This window comes from Rana temporaria, chromosome 4, assembly GCF_905171775.1.
Source record: "Rana temporaria chromosome 4, aRanTem1.1, whole genome shotgun sequence".
Lineage (NCBI taxonomy): Eukaryota > Metazoa > Chordata > Amphibia > Anura > Ranidae > Rana > Rana temporaria.
The window spans coordinates 292,560,707-292,575,104 of NC_053492.1; the positions used below are offsets into that span (position 1 = coordinate 292,560,707).

The 14,398-nt window shown below is 45.9% G+C and overlaps 1 protein-coding gene and 3 non-coding genes across 4 annotated transcripts; all 4 read left to right on the forward strand.

The window, feature by feature from the left end:
* Positions 1-3,589: 3,589 nt before the first annotated feature.
* RPS12 (ribosomal protein S12) lies at positions 3,590-13,936 on the forward strand. The gene is made up of 6 exons (XM_040350450.1): positions 3,590-3,644; positions 3,787-3,834; positions 6,449-6,565; positions 9,432-9,534; positions 10,843-10,944; positions 13,847-13,936. The coding sequence occupies exons 2-6, from the start codon at positions 3,821-3,823 to the stop codon at positions 13,907-13,909; spliced, it is 399 nt and encodes a 132-aa protein (XP_040206384.1). The 5' UTR covers positions 3,590-3,644; positions 3,787-3,820; the 3' UTR covers positions 13,910-13,936.
* Positions 6,305-6,375, forward strand: LOC120938409. The gene has a single exon (XR_005749027.1). It is a non-coding gene; the product is annotated as a small nucleolar RNA SNORD101 (small nucleolar RNA).
* LOC120938407 lies at positions 9,285-9,356 on the forward strand. The gene has a single exon (XR_005749026.1). It is a non-coding gene; the product is annotated as a small nucleolar RNA SNORD101 (small nucleolar RNA).
* Positions 13,642-13,773, forward strand: LOC120938432. The gene has a single exon (XR_005749049.1). It is a non-coding gene; the product is annotated as a small nucleolar RNA SNORA33 (small nucleolar RNA).
* Positions 13,937-14,398: the final 462 nt, after the last annotated feature.

Consider the following 14,398-nt stretch of genomic DNA (forward strand, 5'->3'; position numbering starts at 1 on the left):
ACATGCTGGTAGGTTAATTGGCCTCTGTCTAAATTGGCCCTAGTATTTGAATGTTAGTTAGGGACTTTAGATTGTAAGCTGCTTGAGGGTAGGGACTGATGTGAATGTACAATGTATATGTAAAGCACTGTGTAAATTGTAAGTACCTCAAATAATAATAATTTTTTATATATATAATGTGATGTCCATAAATGCAAACTCTTTATATTTTGACACTGTATAAAAATATATGTTTGTGGGGTTCTAAATAATTCTATCAGCAAAAACTTCAGTCATTTTTTAATTTTTCCATCTATTAAATATTTTGCCCTTGTTGTTTTAACTTTGGATAGTAAAACATTTTTTTTTTGCTGTCAGTAAATATCTTATGCAGCCCACTTCCTGTTTCTTGTCTGGTAAAAAGCCTAGGCTTATGACATCATGCACAGCTCTCTCTCTCTCTCACTCTTGTGAGAGTTTGCCAGGGAGGGAGGGGGATGAGTCATATGAGGGCCAATGAGGGCTGCAGGGCTGCACAGCTGGAGGTGTGCCTCTGTGTGTGTGTGTGTGTGTGTGTGTGTGTGTGTGTAAATCCAGGAAGTGAACAGGCAGCAGCTTCAGCTGCTCACAGTTAAAATGGCTCAGTGGAGGGAGATTTCTGCAGTATATTTGGCAAGTACAGAATCACAGTATATATAAAATAACATACTTGCCAACAATCCTGATTTTCCCAGGACAATCCTGATTTTTGGACCCTCGTCCTGATCGGAGGCCCGTCCCGATTAAAATCCCGGCATTTTGCTTTTGTCCCGGGAAATCTGGACTGTTTTTGGCACTGTAGCTGCTTCTGGCTCCAAAAAGATGGCCGCCGCCACTGCGAGATCTCTTTCCTGTTTGCCCTGGCGCTCAGATCGGAAATGTCTGCTTCTCCAGCCCTCTGCACTGCAGCTCCTCCCACTCTCCCTCGCAATGTTATTTAGCCATCTACCGTCCCTGCCACGTGCGCTCCCCGGTTTTCATGGTGTTGTAGCGAGACAGGTTTCCCTCACGAAAACTGGGGGTGCACACGGGGACGGGGCGGGGAATGCTTGATCTATGGAGGCACTCTGCTGGGGACACCTGATGTAAGAGGCACTCTGCTGGGGATGCCTGATGTAAGGAGGCACTCTGATGGGGATACCTGATGTAAGGAGGCAATCCGTTGGGGACGCCTGATGTAAGGAGGCACTCTGCTGGGGATGCCTGATGCAAGGAGGCACTCCGCTGGGGACGCCTGATGTAAGAAGGGACTCCGCTGGGCACGCCTGGTGTAAGAAGGCACTCCACTGGGGACACCTGATGTAAGGAGGGACTCTGCTGGGGACACCTGGTGTAAGAAGGGACTCCGCTGGGGGCACCTGGTGTAAGGATGCACTCCACTGGGGACACCAGGTGTAAGGAAGGACTCCGCTGGGTACGCCTGGTGTAAGGAGGCACTCCACTGGGGAACCTGGTGTGAGGAGGCACTCCGCTGGGGACGCCTGATGTAAGGAGGGACTCCGCTGGGGACACCAGGTGTAAGGAGGCACTCCGCTGGGGATGCCTGATGTAAGGAGGGACTCCGCTGGGGATGCCAGGTGTAAGGAGGCACCCCGCTGGGGACGCCAAGTGTAAGGAGGGACTCCACTAGGGACGCCTGATGTAAGGAGGGACTCCACTGGGGACGCCTGATGTAAGGAGGGACTATGCTGGGGATGCCTGATGTAAGGAGGGACTCCACTGGGGACGCCTGATGTAAGGAGGGACTATGCTTGGGATGCCTGATGTAAGGAGGGACTCCACTGGGGATGCCTGATGTAAGGAGGGACTATGCTGGGGATGCCTGATGTAAGGAGGGACTCCACTGGGGACGCCTGATGTAAGGAGGGACTATGCTTGGGATGCCTGATGTAAGGAGGGACTCCACTGGGGATGCCTGATGTAAGGAGGGACTATGCTGGGGATGCCTGATGGTATCTGGTGACAGGCGACGTGGCAAGTGACACACTTGGGGCTCCCACTGATTCTACATTTAATTTTATATTACAATAACAAATAATGCACTTCATAACAACCATGGCGCCGGGATGATTGAAGCACCAGGTGTTTGAAGTATCTTTATCTGCTGATTGTTAAACTTTTGAAATACACATATTTCTATTGTGGGGTAGGATCTGGGCCTGCTGTCCCTCCACCCCTCTTTCCTTCCTTCTCTCTCCTTCCTTCCCTATTTCTTTCTTTCTCCTTCTCCCCGTTCTTCAGCTCCTGTGACCGATCACGGGACACCGGCGGCGATCGTGTTCGCGGGTCCCACGGCCGCGGTCACGGAGCTTCGGACCGGGTCACGGGCGCGCGCGACCCACGGCTGGGCACTTAAAGAGGACGTACAGGTAGGTGCTTGTGCCCAGCCGTGCCATTCTGCCGACGTATATCGGCGTTAGGCGGTCCTTAAGTGGTTTAAGTGGTTGTAAACCCACTGATACTACTTTCACCTACAGGTAAGCCTACATTAAGGCTTACCTGCAGGTGCTTGCAATATCTCCTTAAAGCGGAGGTTCCGCCGAATTTTTTTTTTTTACTGCAGCTGCTGACTTACCTGTCCAGTGCGCCCACGATGATGTCAGCCGAGGACGAGCAATCGCTCATCCCTCGGCTGCACCCGCCGCCATCCTCGGTGAGGGAAACGGGAAGTGAAGCGTTGCGGCTTCACTGCCTGTTTCCCTACTGCGCATTCGCGAGTAGCGCGCCGCTCCGTCACTGGTCCCCGCTCTCTCCTGGGAACAGTGTGTTTCCCAGAAGACAGCAGGGGCTGCGGGTAGAGACGTGTCCGCCGTTGTCCCGTATTCCCGGAAGTGGGTGCAAATACCTGTCTTAGACAGGTATCTGCACCCCTCTCCCCCCTGAAAGGTGAGAAATGTGACACCGGAGAGGGGGAGGGTTCCGAAAAGCGGAAGCTCCATTTTTGGGTGGAGCTCTGCTTTAACTTACATGGTTATGGAGATATTTGTAGAAAGTCGGGCACCGATGTCCAAGGCGCATGCGTGCCGTAGACAACGGCACAGACGCGCTGAGCGCGCCATGTCTTGAATAGGAAAGTGCCAGGAACGCGCCTATGCACGCTCCGGCCAGTCACAGCGTCGTAGCGGCAATACCCGGAAGTCACTCCGGGTATCAAGGCGGCGGCGGAGGAGAGGAACGAGGGTCGCTGCAGGGGCTTCGATCTAAGGTTAGTTATTTTATAATGAGCTAGTATGCTAGTCATACTAGCTCATTATGCCTTTGTCTTGCAGTTTTTTTTTATGTTTTTTTGGGTTTACGACCGCTTAAACATGTATGTGAAAAACTTGCCCAATAGGCAAGTGATTAATCAGAGTGCCAGCTGAGATTTTCACATTTTTAGCATTATTAGCCTTCATAAAAGCACAGAGCTCTTTATATACGTAAACATCGTAATGGTAACTTTGTTTCTAGTCTCAATTATGTCAGAAGCCCTGCAGCCCTCAAGAAAAATGGCGGAAAGTGTCCACGGTGTAGCACGGAAGGACTTCCTGTTGCCCTCACGCTGAAAGGCGGAGCGGCGGTCGGCGTACTATAAATAGGTGACGTCAACGCGCTTCTTTCTCTTTCCTTCATGCTGAGCAGGTTGGGTAAGTGATGGCGGAGCTGAGGGGAAGCACCGTGCACGTTACAATCTATTGGAAATCTCTGGCATCCCGCCCTCCCTGAGCCCGGGAACAGCGGCGGACCCATGGCTATTCCTAACGCTTGTCGTTTGTATCTGTATTACAGCGGAGTAACGCCGAACGTCCATTAGACATCGAGGATGGCCGAGGAAGGGTGAGTGTGTATTGTTGCTGTGTGATTGGACCGGCTGAGGTGTCAGGGTCGGTACATGTGTCGGCAGACAGGTGACAGTGTGTAGACGTATGAGCTGCCACTAGTGACGGCAGGAGGTGGCCTTCTTGCCTTAGACCATATGCTCAACCTGGGACGTTTAGCTGTTTCAGAACTACAAATCCCACCATGCCTCTGTATTTCGGAGCCAAATGTATAACTGTTCAGCCTTGCAATGCCTCATGGGACTTGTAGTTAGGCAACGACTGGAGGGCCACAGGTTGAGCACCCATGCCTTAGACGCCTGATTGACATTTCATGGAGGTGAAACTTCCACCTATGTCAGCGTTATACATCTGTCTTCCCAAGCTGTCCACACATGTCAGAAGCTTGACACATGGGCCCCAGGCCTGTGTTATCAGTAGTCTGTCCAGCTCTGCATGCTGCTATTACTTGTATTCAGCTTCTACTATCTGAATTGGGCCCCTTTCACATGACACGCCTGCTCAGATCTGTCTGTTTTTTCAGGTGGATCCGAGCAGGCCATCTATGCCCTCTTATGGGCAGGCAGATGGCAGCGGACATGTGTCTGCTGACACCCGTCTGCCATCTAAACAAGACAGACATATGGTGATATTATTGGCTGAGATCTGATGAAAACTGACATGCTGTCTATTTTCATCAGATTTCCCCCAATAGGCCAACGGGGCTGACAGGTCCCTCTTCGCTCAGTGAGCAGAGATGACTGACCTCACTCAACGGAGCGATCCCTGCTGAGCTTGCAGATCTGTCTCGTGTGAAAGGGGCCTTACTGTGTTAAGGATACAAACATGGATTGTAGAGCTACATAGGTGAGGTTGAAAAGAGACAAGTCCAACCTATGTGTGATTATAGGTCAGTATTACATTGTATAGCCCTGTATGTTGTGGTCATTTAGGTGCTTGTCTAAGGTTTTTAAACTATCTATGCCCCTGCTGAGGACACAACCTGTGCAAGGGGATTCCATATCCTTGTTGCTCTTACAGTAAAGAACCCTCTACGTAGTGCTGTAATTTTATTTCTCCTGCGTTCATTGTTGGACACAGCTCTTCTGATCCCTGTCATTGGTTATATTGCCACCCACAAGAGTAAGACTCCAGTCAGGGAAAGAACGCAGTACTTCTATGGGCAGTCCTAGCTGGTATAATCCCCCCTCTCTGCTCTAGGCCATTGGTCATCACCCCTGTCCTCAGGGCCCACTAACAGGCCAGGTTTGCAAGATAACTGAAATACATCACAGGTGATATCATTTGCTGCTCAGTCATTGCAGCATTCTAGTCTGCATCTCCACAAGGTAATACATAAAACCTGGCCTGTTAAAGGGCCCCGAGGAGAGGGTTGATGACCACTGCTCTAGGCAAACCATTGGTAAAAAAAAAAAAAAAATTGCATGTCACATGTTCAAATGATTGTCTTTGCTGGCCGCTGTTTAAGTTTTATTTGGTTTGCCACTGCTTTGGGATGTCCCTATGGTTGAGAATCAGAAGAGCTGTGTCCATCAATGAACCTAAAAATGTTTTTTTTTTTTTTTTTTGCCTTAAAGCAGAGCTCCACTTTAAAGGGGAACGTCTGCTCATCGGAACCCCCCCCCCCCCCCCCGGTGTCACATTTGACTCCTTTCAGGGGGGTGCAGATACCTGTCAGGCATTTGCACTCACTGCAGGGATTCTGCAGGCAGTGCGTCACTTTCCGCCCCCGCCTGTTTTCTGGGAAATGCTCGGCTTCCAGAACACAGCGGGAGCCAGTGAGGACGGCGCTGCGCGACTTTCGCATGCGCTGAGGGAACCAGGCAGTGAAGCTGCAATGCTTTACTTCCTGGTTCCCTCACCGAGGATGGCGGTGGGGGCAGCAGAGTGGCGATCGCTCGTCCTCTGCTGCCGACGGCACTGGACTCCAGGACAGGTAAGTGTCCTAATAAGTCAGCAGCTGCAGTATTTTACAGCAATCCTGTTTTTTGTGGTGGTAGTCAGGGCTATGGTGGCCCCCTGATACCAGTGCGGGTGAGTGCATGTGGCAGCCCTTGACACCAGTGCTTGGAGAAACAGATGCCAATGGTGCAAACTAGGTCTTCAGTGTGCATTGCAAAAAATGCAGCGTACCACACAATTGTGGTGTTGATGTGCAGTATGCCATCTTGACATGTTAAAGCATGAAAACACACTGCAGTGGCGCTTTCCTCTGGAAGTCTGTCCTGCACTCTGGGCCCTCTATTTAGGCTGCCTTTGTACTAGACAAATGTGCTTTTGTTTGTGCATTTGGACGTCCCTTCCTGAACTTGTTACTGTCAGGTCTGGAAGTGAGGTAGGAGTATGCAGGCTGCAGATATACATGAACAGTGGGGAACACACTAGTGTGCTAGTGACATTTTCCTGGGCAGTGTGTACTTGGTTGTGGGCACGTTAAGATTATTTCAGAAGTCCTTAATACTGCTACAGTATGAATGATGTTATTATTAAGTCGGATACCCCTTCACTCATTGTGAGTGACACTCTGAATCTGACATAACTGTAGCTTTATTTGTGAGTTGCTTTGTTCTCCCTCTGACAACAAAAATCAGCATTGTTTGTTTATCTTGCAGCATTTCTGCTGGAGGTGTAATGGATATTAACACCGCTCTCCAAGAAGTGCTCAAGACCGCACTTATACACGATGGCCTGGCTCGTGGGATTCGCGAAGCTGCCAAGGCTCTTGACAAGTAAGTCTACCTGTAGTCAGTTTTTGTTTGAATTGGTCAAGTGATTTAAAAAAATTTTTTGAATGATAATCAAGGTTCAAATGGAATTTATTACAGGTATTTATATAACGCTGACCATGTACTTGGTGCTTTACATTTTGTACATTCACATCAGTCCCTGCCCTCAACGAGCTTACAATCTAAGATCCCTGTTTGGCGTGTGGGAGAAAACCCGCACAGGCTGAACATGCAAACTCCAGGCAGGTCATAGATGACTCCAAACTTGTATCTCAAATCGACCTGTAAATGGAACTGGTGAAGGACAGACTAAATTGGCTTGTCAGGCTGTAATTTACTTTATGGAAATGGTGGCTATTCTTGGATGCCGGCACACTGATGTAAATCGACAAGCTTCAGATCATGCTTTCTGCCTGTAGAGGGCTCTGATGCGTTTTGCCCTTTCCTAGACTTTTATTGATCCCCCAGAAAGGGCGAAATGCCTCTTGGGTGTCATCCACAGGTGGTGAGCATGAGCTGAAGCCTGTCATTACTCTACATTTACCTTTTTATAGTGAGCCGCAATCTGCGAATGGGCAACATTTCCTTGTGGTCAGCAACCATGATAAACTGTAGTCAGTTTACAGGGGGGAGGGTATAGCCAGTTTTTTTTTTTTTTTAGGTGATGGGGGCAAAATTACACAGCACACTGTATAACATGCTCTAAGGAAACAATTTTTTATTTATTTTTTGTGACCAACATTTTAAATGGGTTTTGTGCAGGGTTTTCCTTTTCAAAAATATTCACTTGCAACATGCTTTTTCAGCCCACATTCACACCAGGCTGTTTTGACATGTCATATCACCGGCTATGGCACCATCGGAGCCACACCAATTCCCAAGTGTGACTACACTTGGGAATTCATTTGTTGACTACAGGGAGATATGAATAGACATCTGTGCGTTAACCCGCATGGGTTACTGTCAAATCACCCCCTTAGTTTGACTGCATTGCTGGTTTGAAATCGTGCAAGTACAGCTGAACTTGCATTATTTTAAACCCGCCCTCAATGGAAGCCTGGGCTTAAATGTGCTAGAAAGTTTGACGATTCCAGAAGGTCAATTCATGAACAGACCTTGTATGTCATGGGGCTCTGTTCTTCTGGGGGTCTCCAGTCTCTGTGCTGGATCAGCTCTTAACTTTGAAGTAGCGACATGGCATCACTTGAGTGACAGCAGGGATTGCTGACATTGCATCCAAGATGATGGCGCCCAGTTAATCTTGGATGCTAATATAAGTGAGGCTTTTATACAATATTCAAAAAGATAAATATAAAATCTTATAGGATAACTTGTTGACATGGCCTGCCAACAGCTCTTTAACCACTTGATTACCGAGTCTGTTTTTCAGATTCGGTGTTTACGAGACTAAAACAGTTTTTTTTTTGCTAGAAAATTACTTAAAACCCCCAAACATTTTATATATATATATATATATATATATATATATATATATATATATATATATATATATATATATATATATATATATATATATATATATATATATATATATATATATATATATATATATATATATTCCTAGAGAATAAAATGGCAGTCATTGCAATACTTTTTGTCACACTGTATTTGCGCAACGGTCTTACAAGCACACTTTTTTGAATTAAAAAAATAAGACAACAATAAATTTTGCCCAATTTTATATATTGTGAAAGATAATGTTACGCCGAGTAAAATGATACCCAACATGTCATGCTTAAAAATTGCGCCCGCTCGTGGCATGGCGTCAAACTTTTACCCTTAAAAATCTCGATAGGCGATGTTTAAAAAATTCTACAGGTTGCATTTTTTGAGCTATAGAGTAGGTCTAGGGCTAGAATTATTGCTCTAACGATCGCGGCGATACCGCACTTGTGTGGCTTGAACACCGTTTTCATATGCGGGCGCTACTCGCGTATGCGTTTGCGTCTGTGCGTGAGCTCGTCGGCACGGGGGCGTTTTAAATTTTTATTTTTTTATTTAGTTTAATTTTTTTACACTGAAATAAAAAAAAAATTTGATCACTTTTATTCCTATTACAAGGAATGTAAACATCCCTTGTAATAGAAACAAGCATGACAGGTACTCTTAAATATGAGATCTGGGGTCAAAAAAACCTCAGATCTTATATTTAGACTAAAATGCAAGAAAAAAAAATTTGAATGTCATTTTTTCAAATGACAAAAAAAAAATGTTAAGAAGCTGGGCGGGACTGACGTTTTGATGTCACTTTCGCCCAGCAGAGCTATGGGGAAGGGTGAAGGAGATTTTTCCTTCAGTCTCGTCCCCAGCCGAACTGTCCCGACCGCGCCCTCCGTCGCTTACCGTAGCGGGGGCGGCCCTCTCCCGCCACCGGTAACGGCGAATCCGCCGCGGAGACCGCCGTTATCGTTTACAGGACCGCGCACACTAAAGATGGATACCTCGTTTGTGGCAGCAGCTGCTGCCATTCTCGAGATATCCATCTTTAAAAACAGGACGTCTTTTGACTATGGGCCAGTAAGCAAGTGGTTAAACTATTAATATTGCTGCAATTACCTGACCATAACTAGGCAAAGCAGTATGGTTTGCACCTTCCCTGCTTTGCCTTTAGTTGTCGACGCATTTTGACAGCAAAGTTTAAGTGTTAAATGTAAATATCTAGCAAATTTACAGTGGATTTTCATGCATCAGGTTTTGCAGTGCTTGAGTGATGACTTAATCTTTGTCGGATACCCCTTCACTCTCTCTGAGTGAGAAAACCTAACTGACAAGCCTGTAATAAGACTTGAGAAATGCTGAAAATATTTATGCCCAGCTGTTGGTATAACTTGTGTCTGCTATTTTTCAGACGCCAAGCCCATCTTTGTGTACTGTCTTCCAACTGCGATGAACCAATGTACGTGAAGCTGGTTGAGGCACTTTGTGCTGAACATCAGATCAATCTGATCAAGGTAAGGGTGTTTGTTTCTCCCCCACAGACTACTTATTATTCCCAACCTTTTGCATGATTAGTAGGGTTGTACTGAAGCTGTTTTATGGGCAAGTACAAGAACCAATTTGGACAAGTACATTTTTAGAAGTAAGGTTTGGAGAAATGTTGGGTATGGCTAAAGACAAAATATCTGGTTTGTGCCCCCAATATTTTTAGCTGTCTCTGATTATGATTCATGGGTATGGGGTCCAATGGACCTCTAGCACAGGGATATGCAATTAGCGGACCTCCAGATGTTGCAAAACTACAAATCCCATCATGCCTCTGTCTCTAGGTGTCATGCTCGTGGCTGTCAGAGCCTTGCTATGCCTCATGGGATTTGTAGTTCTGCAACAGCTGGAGGTCCGCTAATTGCATATCTCCGCTCTAGCATATCACAGGAGGGCAGGTAAGTGTAACGTGACCCCTATTCAATGCTACCAACCCTCTCTTGTGTGCCATTGGGGTCAAGAGCAAGTACATGTTTTTGTCATACCTTCTCAAAGTCCCTATTATAGGGTTGTCCCAATACCACAGTTTTAAAAGTATGATACTTTTTTTTCAAGTAACAGACCCCTGATATCTCCCATTTAAGACTGAGAAAGGGACTGGAGACAGATTCCCCAGTCCCTTTCTTGGCAGTTTCGACTGCGCTGAAAATGGAGAGAAAAAAAACACAGCTCCTCTCCATAAACTGAAACATCGTAATAGTTTACAATGTTTCAGTTATGTGAATGGACAGTCAGTGATCACTGACTCTGTACATTTAGAACAGTGAGGAGCCGGTGATCAGTGCTTGTAACTCCCTCACCGATCACCCTGACTATACAGGTATCAGGTGAAGCATCAGAGCATTTGCCTGATTACAAGTACTCCGGCAAATGCTTGGTATCGGGCCTACCCTATAATAAAGTGCATTTGGGCAGGTATCTGCTTTAAACTGCTTATGCTGTTTCTGCTTTTAATAAAGGTAAACAAATCTGTAAACCTAAATCTTAGTCAGTCCTTGATCAGCGGTACATGTAGCACACTAGTTGCTGTTAACAAGCTTATATATTTTTATATAGTACATTGTAGATTTATAAATGAGATCTGGTGCAAAATGACCTTAAATAGGACTACAGTGGCAGGAATTTGGTGAATCAGTCCCAATGTCTGTAAAATTGTAACTGGGGATAACATCAGCTTGAGCTGTACATGATGAAAATTTGTCTCCCCTCTACTGAAATACTGTGAGCAAAATGTCAACATGTAAGTTGGTAAAATAGTAACTAAGGCTTTTGTTTAGGTTGATGACAGCAAAAAGCTTGGTGAATGGGTCGGCCTTTGTAAAATCGACAGGGAAGGAAAGCCTCGCAAAGTGGTCGGTTGCAGTTGTGTTGTTGTCAAGGTAAGTGGGACAGTGTTCTGACTTTAAACTGACCTTTACCTCCCATAGGCAAGTGATAGGCTTGGCACTTTCTCTGCAGAACAGGTTTTTGTCTTTTGCAAGCCTTGAAATTTGTGACGATTGATTTTTGTTTACCTTAAAGCGGAGGTTCACCCAAATAACATCTATATAAGGCCAAATTCTTTATACTTCCTACATGTACAGTAGGCACTTTTTATCGCTATTTTCAATCCGGGTACTCGCTCCCACGGGAGTAGGTGTTTCTATGCTGAGCCGCAATGTAATCTGGGACTTGGCCCAGATTGATGTCCTTCAGAAAAAGTTCCCCCCGGCAGATAAGGCCCCCCCCGTATTGCGTAGGAGAGTCAGTTTCCAGAAGTAGCCGTATATGTAGAGCCGCGAGTTGGCTCTACACGGCGCCTGCGCACCGACTAGGAGCCGTGTAGATCTGACTGCGCCTATGCAATACGGGGGGGGGGGCCTTATCCGCCGGGGGGTAACTTTTTCTGAAGGACATCAATCATCTGGGCGAACTCCCAGATTACATTGTGGCTCGGCAAAGAAGTGTTGGAAGTATAAAGAATTTGGTCTTGTATAGATGTTTGGGTGAACCTTTGCATTAATGTGAAAGATGAAGTTGCGCAGCGTAAATGGATATCTAACATGTCGCGCTTCAAAATTGCACACGCTTGTGGAATGGCGCCAAATTTTGGTACTTAATTGCATATGCATCCGCTTCTGCGTGTGAACAGACAGGAACACTGTAAAAAAAAAAAAATAGTTTGACACTTTCCTTTTTTTGTAATAAGAATAAAACTGAAAACATGTAAACCTCCCTTGTAATAGGAATATGATAGAACCTCTTTACAGTGAGATGGGGTCAATAAGACTCCCACATCTCACCAATTGGGTTGAGAAGCCTAAACTATCTCCGCTTCCCAGCCAAGGCGGCAGTTTTTGATTGCAGAGGCGTGACATCATAACATCACGCCCGGCCTCCGATCATAGTGACTCGGCGACCATCTGATCCACTGGAAATTTCTATGATCAGCATCTGGGGCCAGCCGATCTGTTCTCTGACTCGCCAATTGCAGCGGGAGGCGGGGTGGAATGTCCTTTTGCTGCCTGTAAAAACGATCAACTGGCAGAACAGCCGCTATGATCATTATGGTGTAAGGAATTGCCAGCTGAAAATGCTGATGTCTGAATGCCTGTAGCTGCAAGCATCATTCAGATAAAGCCCAGGATGTCCTATGACGGCCTCTGCGCACCAAGTGGTTAATGCATTCTATGCATTAACCCCCCTGGCGGTATTCCTGAGTGACTCGGGTTACATTTTCGTGCTGCGATCGGTAACTCCCGAGTCGGACTCGTCTCGCTGGATCCAGCGATGCCACTGTGCTGTGTGAGCGAGTGCTCGCTCGATTCTCAGTGCCGCCGATCTCCGTTCCCTACGACGCACGGGGGCGGAGAACGGCGCCAAATTCAAAAAGGTATAATTATATTTGTTATAATTATTATATTATAATTTTGCTTGTAAAAATGTCATACCCAGGATGCCTACTAGACTCTTGTTTGGTCAGATTTAAGTGAGTTATTCCTAAAAATTACAGGCCTATTATGTAAAATGCCAAATTTCCTTGCAAATAATGGTACTGCTTTTAGCACCTAAAATCTGAAATGATCATACCGCTAGGGAGGTTAAATTAGCAGCCCCATCTCTCTCCAGTGATCCCCCCTCAGCCATCCAGGACACTCCTGATTGGCTGACTTTGAAAGCCATGGGAGCCAATGGCGCCACTGCTGTCTCCTCCAATCCGGAGGGGTGACAGGACCAGGTTGGGGTTCCATGTCTGAATGGATAGATGGGGCTCTGACCTGGATGCCCACTACAGCTGGCTGAGGGGCACTACAAGGAGGGAGGGGCTGGGGAGCAGCAGCAAAGAGGGGACCCAAGAAAAGGATCAGGCTGGTCTGTGCAAAACCAACAGCACAGAGGAGGCAAGTATATAACATGTTTTAAAAAATGAGCCTTTACAATCTCTTTAATATGGGTTGATTGCTTTTTATAGAATGAAAAGCAATTGCATTTCAGAGGGCAGTACAGATGTAAACAAGCTGTTAATTTGGTGACTTTTCTACATTGTTAAAAAAGCGGTCTAAAATTGATTGCTGACATTGCAGTCTGTTTTTTTACCTTGGTTTTTCATTAAAATGTGGTGGGTAATCCTTTAAGTACAGCCAAATGAGTTTTGGCTGTGGTTCCCAGGAATGCGCTCCTGTTCAGTAGACAGCAGGCTGACATCCACTGTCTGCTGTCACAGCTGGTCCTGGCTCGGGGCAAGATGGCAACAATGGGGTTGGGATCCGCTCACATCTGAGCTGGCCACTACCACAATTTCACAGCCCTGGGCGAGGAGTGGGCGGAGCAGGGAGCTTTGAGAACTGAGTGATCGCCAGTGTTGGAGCCGGTGGGGGACAAATGCAGCATTGGACCGATGCTGCATCTAGCTTTTAAATAAGAATAAATCTGTAAAAACCCCACACTTCTCTTTTAAGGAAGTGCTGCCATAGCACAAGTTTGCAAGAGATGTGAATTACTGTTCTGATGAAGGGACTTTGCTGTCTGCAGTTTTTTGTTTGTTTTTCTTTCATTCTAATCTAAGTTAGAATGCCACATACCGACTTATCTGTTTTATGCCATTTGGTTCTGCTGCAAAACTGAACCTAGTTCTGCAGCTGTTCAGTTATAGTGGCAAGAGCAAAGGCCATTGTACGAGCCTTGAGACCACCCTATGGTTTTCAAGGTCCCTGAAGATGGCTACATGTCTTAAATTTATAGTATGACTTTTTTTCCTTTAACCATATCTCTTGCTCAGATGACTTTAATTTGTTTTTGCAGGACTATGGCAAGGAGTCCCAGGCCAAAGATGTCATTGAAGAATATTTCAAGTCCAAGAAATGAACATCTAAATAAAAAAGTTTGACTTGAGTGCTGTGTCATGTGTCTTTCTACGTCGTTCAGATATAGCATTCTATAAGCCAAGTGGCATTGCATAGAATTTGATAGATGGGCTCTTTAATTGGGAATTTGTTAAGGGGAACTAATCACTAGCTGTAGGGTCAGTCAGCAGGCCATTGGTTTGTCAACTACATCAGGTGGAAGTGCTTGATCATTCTTGAACTCACTGAGGGGTTAATTTGGCTTCCATATGACTTGCTTCAAATAGGCTTAGCATTTTAATTTGCTTTGGTATAGGAGTCAAATGCCCTTGTAGTGAACAAAAAGCCAGTCAACACAGGCCCTAAATGTGTAGTTGCATCAGATCTAGTGGTTGTGTACCACTTGCAGCAGACTTTTTTATTTTTTTGGGTGTTGGTAATTTTTTTGTTGTGTACAATTTTATTGATTATTCAGCAAACAAAAATTCACAGCGCTTGTCAGGACTGGGTG